Source organism: Caenorhabditis briggsae (assembly GCF_000004555.2).
Source record: "Caenorhabditis briggsae complete genome, chrIII, whole genome shotgun sequence".
NCBI classification, from domain to species: domain Eukaryota; kingdom Metazoa; phylum Nematoda; class Chromadorea; order Rhabditida; family Rhabditidae; genus Caenorhabditis; species Caenorhabditis briggsae.
Genome location: NC_013490.2, coordinates 3,682,958 through 3,691,039, shown reverse-complemented (window position 1 = coordinate 3,691,039; position 8,082 = coordinate 3,682,958). Strand labels below are relative to the sequence as shown.

At 36.7% G+C, this 8,082-nt stretch overlaps 2 protein-coding genes across 2 annotated transcripts in view; both read left to right on the top strand.

Annotated features, from left to right (window-relative positions):
- Positions 1–4,257: 4,257 nt before the first annotated feature.
- On the top strand, positions 4,258–7,205 carry CBG19698 (the record flags this gene model as incomplete). Its single annotated transcript, XM_045243577.1, has 6 exons — positions 4,258–4,398; positions 4,455–4,876; positions 5,399–5,918; positions 5,962–6,753; positions 6,805–6,900; positions 6,948–7,205. The coding sequence occupies 6 exons, from the start codon at positions 4,258–4,260 to the stop codon at positions 7,203–7,205; spliced, it is 2,229 nt and encodes a 742-aa protein (XP_045096846.1).
- A 417-nt stretch (positions 7,206–7,622) lies between these two features.
- The window catches only part of CBG19699, a gene marked incomplete at both ends in the record, with an annotated part of 1,777 nt that continues 1,317 nt past the window's right edge, over positions 7,623–8,082 (top strand). The window contains one exon of the mRNA XM_045243576.1: positions 7,623–7,682. Within this exon, the coding sequence (XP_045096847.1) occupies positions 7,623–7,682 (60 nt within the window). The remainder of the gene's footprint in view (positions 7,683–8,082) is intronic.

Below are 8,082 nucleotides of genomic sequence, written 5' to 3'. Positions count from 1 at the left end.
TGATAAAATATTTACCATAATATCAGAAACGTTTTACTAGTTGACAAAACTTTGTTATCTTTACCAGTAACCGAAATAAGCAAACTCAAAATTGAATGGCTGACAACCTCCTAACTTTGAGCCCATATATCTAGGTTCCTGTGAAATACATCAAAAAGTGGTCAACTAATAAGATGTTTATTATAATATTACTAATTTTTTATCAGTTGACCACTTTTTGATATCTTTTACAGGAAACGAGATAAATTGTCTAAATTTCGAGTAAGAGGACTTTTTACTACTAGACGGAGCTCAATTTAGGAGTCCTTCTTTTCACCAACTTATCAAAAGTCATTTCATTTTGAAGTTCATTTTGACTTCTTCTTCTTCATCTTCTTGAGAATTAATTATATTTTGATCTCGAACGGGTTGGGACCCGTATAGCTGTCATCGAAACGAAACATGAGATGGATAATGAGGGAGAAGAGTAGAAGGCGAGAAATCTCTCGTGGGAAGGCTCATTAAGCGTCAAAAGTTAACAAGAAGAAGAGGGGGTTATTATTAAATGGGGGAAAACGGAGAAGAATTATATGTATTGGGGGGGAGGGAACATGCGGAACGGCCAGGGGGAAATGTTTACTTGACGGATTCATCACCCGAGATTCGACACGCTTCTGTGAACTTCTTCTCTTCTCATCAATGCAAATATTTTTGAGGTGGTGTTCCTAGTGATGTTGTTGTTATGAATAGAGGAAAAGGGTCATCGGTTTTGGAAGAAATTTTGGAAAGTTTTGGAAGTTTTGAACAGGAGAAAATGAGATCAAGGGATCCTTGAATGATAAAAACAACGAAATTGTGAGCCTCAAAAGCTCTACAGTATACCGTAAAGCTTTTTCTATCTGCCTCAAATTTTCAGAATATGATCTACAAAAGTAGTTCTTCAATTTTGCAATTGACAACTTCTTCGTAGCTACCGTAGTTTTTGAGATATGAGTTTTTAAAACAGGTCAATGATTTAAGACTTCATGTGGTAGTGTAATTTTTAGAGATTTATTTTATGCACTTTTAATTAAATTTCAAAGTATAATAGTACCGTAAAACTAGGACCCCTACCCACCCCCTGCTCACTTCCGCCGGCTGCGCTACGTGGTTGTGGCTCCTGACCTTTAACTTTGATCCAATATATCTCGACTCCTGTGAAAGATATCAAAAAGCTGTCAACTGATAAAACATTGCTGATATTATAATAAGCATTTTATTAGTTGACTACTTTTTGATATCTTTTACAGGGATTGAGGTAAATTGAGTTAAAGTTGAACCCTTTATAGTACAAATTTTACAGTATTTCATAGCTACCGTAATCCAATTTGAATTAATTATTCAACAGGTTATATGGAAAACTTTATCTATTTGAGTTCATAAAATAGTTCGAATATTCGGTTTAAGTGTTTTCAGAAAGAAATGAAAATTGAATACGTAAAAATTGAAAAATTGAATCAGACAAAAAAGATGTTATTTTTTTGAATAAATTGAAAATTTCTTAAAATCTCTAAATCTCAATATTATGAAATTTGAGAATTCAATGGAGTATCAAAACTTTGATCCCAGAATCCTAGAATCTTGGGGCATTAGAATTTCAGAATCCTCAAATTTTGAAATTCAGAATTTTAGAAAGTCAGTTGGATTAGTAATGAAGGAGATTCTTAAAGAAAAAATGTGGTCAAGGGGGGACGAAGGAAAAGAAGAAGGGAGAAGAGCAAACAACAACAACAACAACTCAAATTTGAATAATTGGTTACTTCATTTGCCTCAAAACTCAGCTTCTCCTTCTTCCCATTTTTCTTACTATTAGGAGAAGAAAAAAGACGAAAGCCTTCTTTTTTTTTTTCGAAAAATAGTATATGATCATTAATAACTATAGTAATAAGTCTTATGGTCTCTGAAAACAGGGTTAGACTAAAAATAACAGGAAATTTAGACAGATTTTCTGAGACATGTTTTGATATTCTGACATTTTTTCGGCGCATTTTTTTTGTTCTTTTCGTATAAACAATGTGGAAAATGTGGGTAATGAAGAAGAACAAGAAGAAGAAGAACAAGAAGAACAAGAAGAAGAAGAAGAAGAAGAAGAAGAAGGAAAAGAAGAGAATAGGATTCATGGGAAATGGAAAAAATGGAACATATGGTTTTTGGAAAAAGAACAAGAATACGAAAAAGAGAAGAAGTGATAAATGACAATGAACAGGAGGCATGGGAAATTAGATCTTTTTGGGTTTGGATGAGGAGGAAAAATTTGGGAATCACAGAGTTTTTTTTCGGAATTTTGGGTTTCAGGGATTTTAATTTCAGAAAAGTGGGATTTTTGAAAAATTCTAGATTTTGAATTGCAAGTTTTGGATGAGAAATTTTGGAACATTCGGGTTTTTTGATCTAGACTACGGTAATCATATAAGTCTGAAAAGTTTAGACAAAAAAACTTTCTGGAGAATTGTTTTTTATTTTTTTTTTTGAACAGTGGGGTTATTCACCAAAATGTANAAAATTTCGGAGAAATGGANAAAATTTCNCAAAACCGCGGAGAATGAACCAATCTCGCTGAAATTTTGGAGAAAATCGGAGAAAATTATAGAGAGCATATTCATAAAATTTGGGGTCGCAAAATTAATTTTGAAATTTAGGCTGGAATTTCAGACAAAATGGTCAAAGTGGATATTTTGACCCCAAATTTTGTGAATATGCTCTCTATAATTTTCTCCGATTTTCTCAGAAATTTCAGCGAGATTGGTTCATTCTCCGCGGTTTTGCGAAATTTTCTCCATTTCTTCGAAATTTTCTACATTTTGGTGAATAACCCCACAGGATATTTTTCAATATTCGTCTGATTTCCGGGGAATTAAAAAAAATAGTCAAAAAATCAGTGAAATTTCTTTTAAACATTAAACACAACTTTGCTGGTTACGGTAGTTTTCGTTCAGGGACCTTCTAATATTTAAATAATTGAAAAATTCGAAAATTCTAAAATTCTAAAATTTTGAAATTCCAAATTTCTGAAACCCTGAAATTCCAAAGTTCTAAAATTCTAAAATTCTAATCATCTAAAATTCGAAAATCCAAAAATTCAAAAATTCGAAAATTCTAAAATTCTAAAACTCTAAAATTCTAAAATTTTGAAATTCCAAATTTCTGAAACCCTGAAATTCCAAAGTTCTAAAATTCTAAAATTTTAATCATCTAAAATTCGAAAATCCAAAAATTCTAAAATTCTAAAATTCTAAAATTCTAAAATTCTAAAACTCTAAAATTCTAAAATTCTAACCTAAGAAGTCGTTCACGTCTCCTTCTAGCCTGTTGCTCATTTTCTCTGCCTCTCTCTCTCTCTCTCTCTCTCTCTCTCTCTCTCTCCCTTTTCGGCTTCTCGTCGGGAACACCTCTTCATAAGCATAAGCTGTCAATAAGACGGAGGCAAAGGCCGGAAATCGCAACAATTATGGCACCTCATTGAGCACAAGAAGTAGTTTCCCGCCTTTACCGGTAATTAGCAACAGCGCTCCGTTGCTAATTACCGGTAAGAAGAAAATGTTAGAAAGATAAGAGAAGTGAAAAAAGGAAGAGCCGACGACGCTCTTATGAATATTTAATAGAAAAATGCGCTAACTTAAACATCTTAATATTCACTTTTCTCGGAATAAAAAATGAGCTGTTTAGGCTCCGCCCACAAGAACTTACAATTAGGCATTTTAGAATTCTTCAGTTTCAGAATTCTGAAGTTTTTAGAATTTTTGAATTTTTGAACTTTAGAATTTTTAGAATTTTCCGACTTTTAGAATTTGAGAACTTTTGTATTTCTAAAATTCCAAAATTCTAAAATTCCAAACACTTCATAACCCAGAAAAACAGTCATAAATCAAGCGAAAGAACAACAGATCTTCCTCCGACGGAGTCATATTGCACCACAAGTGTTTAGATTGGTCACCAACAGGCGGTGGTGTCCCTTTTCTAGGGGACACCGCTTCTGCGGTTGCCCCACCATAAATCTTAGGCTCATTGACACCTCGCTATGCCCCTTTGTGACCGGCCGCTCATCATTTATTTTGATAAATTTCCAATGACTTTTGAAAGGGGAAGTGAAGATCAAAATAGACTTAATGGGTAGACTTAAAATCTTAGACTAAAAAGTTGGTAGATCAAAAAATGACCTCAAAAAGATAAAAATTTTCCGATTTTTTTTAAATTGATTTCAGGTTTTTTGCTCAAAACCTGACCCAGTTTCCAGCTCGCATGCACCGGCTGTCTCAGCGGTTTCTTGGGTCAGTTCACGTGCCCACGTCACCAGCCACCTCACCTCCATGTAGCCCGCACCCGAAGATCCAGCGGCAGTTTCTACTTTTTCCACCGCCACCCAATATGGATAGACTCAAGGTGCTCAATGAGCATGAAATTTTGAAACTTTTTTGATTTTTTTTTGTGATTTTCAGAGCGATATCACTAGAGAGAAGCAAATTGTGGATCGATGCAAGAAATCGATCGATCGAAAGGAGCCATATGATTTGATGTCTATGAAACAACAAATTGACGTTGGTTATCTTTCTTCTTCTGCAAGCAAAAATTCTGTAAAAAAATTCCAGATTTCACTATCAAAAATAACAGCGCTAAAAATGAGACTGTTCCATATGCAGAACAACTCAACTATCGACACTAACACCTACACTTCGCCTTCGTCGAATTTAAATAAACAAATTCGGAACACTCAGGCGATGTATTTCGGAGCACGGAAAGTTCGAGAAAGTCTGATAAAAGAGGAGTCGCCGAACGAGAAAGTGCTTCGGGAGACGGAGCAAACGATTCTGATGCTCAACGAGAAGCTGGAGTTGCTCATTAAGTGCTCCAATCAGAAAGAGTGAGATTTGTTTGATTTTTCTGCAATTTTTTTTTGTGAAAACTTAAAGTTTCAGCAATTTTTTACATTTTTGCTGAATTTTCAGTGCTTTACAATGCGGCGCCGCGGCGCGTCCCGTCGCCGCCCGTCGCCGCCCGTTCAAGTGTGCCAGGGCTGCAGAAACCGCCGACTCCGCCCATTTTTCTGCGCCCTACAGTGATTTTTGCATTTTTCGCATTGCCACGTCACATTTTTGTCTGAAAATCAAGAGAATTTTAGTCAAAAAACAATAAAAATTTCAGAATTTTAGAGATTTCGAATTGCGGAATTTCGAAATTTTAGATATTTAGAATTTTAGGATTTTAGAACTTTAGGATTTTAGAATTGGAAAATTATAAAATTCTGACTCCGCCCACTTTTCGCTACAGTATTTTTTTTTGCATCGCCACGTCGAATTTTTCAAGATTTTTTTGTCTGAAAATCAGAGGAATTCCATAAGTTGCACCCAAAAAACAATGAAAAACAAAATTGCCTATTTTTGAGATCAATCGGCACACCAATCAGCGTTCGCCGCTCACGAGATGGCTCTAAAAAAGACTGCACCCTTCCCGTTCAAGTCTCCGGACTCCTGAATATTCGAGTAACAGGTCTCGCAGATCTCCCGAATAACACGAAGCCGCGCTTCGGAAATTATGCATCTGAATATCTTGCACAATCGATAAAAAAGAAACGATCGGTGTTCGGAAGACACGGGTTCCGAAGGCATCATCGAGTTCCGGCACCTAACGACTACATTGTGATGATTCATGTGGGAGGAAAAGAGGTGGCGACGATGGTTTGGAATGAGAAGAAAACAATGGTCGGAGGAGATGAGGAATCGATTCAACTTTTCAAATCGAGACAACTGGATTTTGAGGTTTACCATACGGATAGTCGATCACTATGTGCCATTGGATCCATGCGATTAGAATCGCTTCTCGATGAGCATGATGCTAAAGGCCCATTCGCCACATTTGCTCATATGTCAGTTGACTTGATACCACAAGGATCCTTATATTTCCAGGTAATACGGCTCGTCAGGGTTCTTTTATATTCTTTATTTCCAGACAACATATTCCGACCCGAAACAAACGCTAGATAAGAAAATCGAGGAAAGCTATACGGATGGATCGTCGAAGCTGTCGCTCAGCATGCGAAAAAGTGGCAGCATCCTCGCCCGTGGCTCACAGACCCGTTTCAATCCGAGAACTCCAATTTCAATGAGCCAATTCTTACCACCATCAACATCTACGGTCAAACCATGTCGAATAGATTCAATGGATTCTTATCGTGTACTGAAGGAGAGAATTGGTCACGGAGCATTTGGAGTGGTTCAGCTGGGACAACGAATTGAGGATGACATGTATTGTGCTATCAAGATTATTGAAAGAGATCCGACGACTGGAAAACTGGAGACTGGTGAACTGAAAACTCTGAGAAACATCAGTCACCCATTCATTTGTGAACTGCTGGCTAGCTTTGTGGAGAATGACGCTGTTCATTTGATTCTGGAGTTCTGTGAAGCTGGAGACCTCCACACTCATTTGTCATTTACCGATCAAGGATTCGCTAAAGAGCACGTCACCTATTTCGCCGCTTCCATTGTGCTCGCTGTCGAGTATTTGCACAACAATCTGTATATTCATCGAGACTTGAAAACGGAGAATATGATGCTGACGCGAGGTGGAATCTTGAAGGTTATTGATTTTGGATTGTGCAAGAAGCTGTCATCTCGAGGCGAGAAGCTCAACGAAATAGTCGGTACGAATACGCACTTGGCGGCAGAGGTTTTGAGACGAGAACCGTATGGAATTGAGTCGGATTGGTGGGCAGTGGGCGTGTCGTTGTATCAGTTGAGAGTGAGTTATTGATTTACCTAAATTTTAAAGAAAGAAAACATCAAATTTCAGACTCGAGAGCAACCATTCTTTGATTCGCGCGTCGATGAGATGCGGAGGAATTCAAGAGTTCACGATTGGTATACATTCAACGACTTGTTGATTTCAGTAAGGCTCTTTTCAACAAAAATAACCATTACCCCTGAATTTTTCAGTTTATGGCTCTCCACCCAGAAGCACGCTTAGGATACTATTCAACTGACGACGTCAAAAAGCATCCATTCTTCATGGAAACGGATTTCGACGCGATACTCCATTCGACACGACCACCACCGTATTTGCCTCTTCTGAATCCTCATCTGGATCTTCGCTACTTTCACGACGACGATGAAAGCGAAATCGACACATCAGTGTCTTCCTATTCGTCAACGAACTCATTTCAAAACAACAATTACAAAGATTTGGTGTTATAAATTTCTTCTTTTTTATTATCTCTTCTGAATTATGTAAATATGTTTTACATGTAACAATTTTTATGCACACACACACACACACTCTTCTCGAATGAATTTCTGAGGTTTTCGAGGCTTTTTTTGATGATTTGTTGAATGCGGTTTATATATATTTTTAGCTTAGCATTGTCAGGAATATTCGGAATTTAGAAAAGTTCCGATTTTCGACTATTTTCGATTAGAAATTCCATCAAAAATAGGTGAAAATTGGCAAGTAAATTTTGATAGCACAAGAAGAAGTAATTCCACTCGAAATCCGCCAGGAAACTTTTTGCTTGCGCCTTTGGTATACTGTAGTTCAAAAATTTTTAAATTTCGAGAAAAAATCGGATTTCCGCTCTGAACATCCCTGATTCATTATTGATTTTTAACTTTCAGATGCCAGTGGCCGAGAAGATCGACACAGAACGCTATGTGATCGAGAAAATCGCGGGAAATGTAAAAATCCATCTGAGAAATATTAAAATTCAAGTTCTTTTTTTTTCAGAAAATTGTCAAAAACACAATTTTATACAAAATTCAATATAAATTGGAGCCAGTTCTGTCGAATTATCAGCAGTTTATAAAGGATGCGAAGAGTATCATGAGCTCAGGTAAACGATTCTGAACTAGATCTGACTTCATTCGAAATTAGATCTGGGTTCGTTCGTAAATAGAAGTGGCATGATCTAATACAGAATTTAGCTGATCTAATTCCGAACGAACACAGAATGAGCTACGAGCGGATTAGATCTATTATTCTTGTGCAAAAAATTGGAGTTGTGGCCGAATTTTCACACAAGTTAGGCCTCCGTATTTCAAGGAGAATTTTCGAAAACACATCCGGCAAACGAGTGCT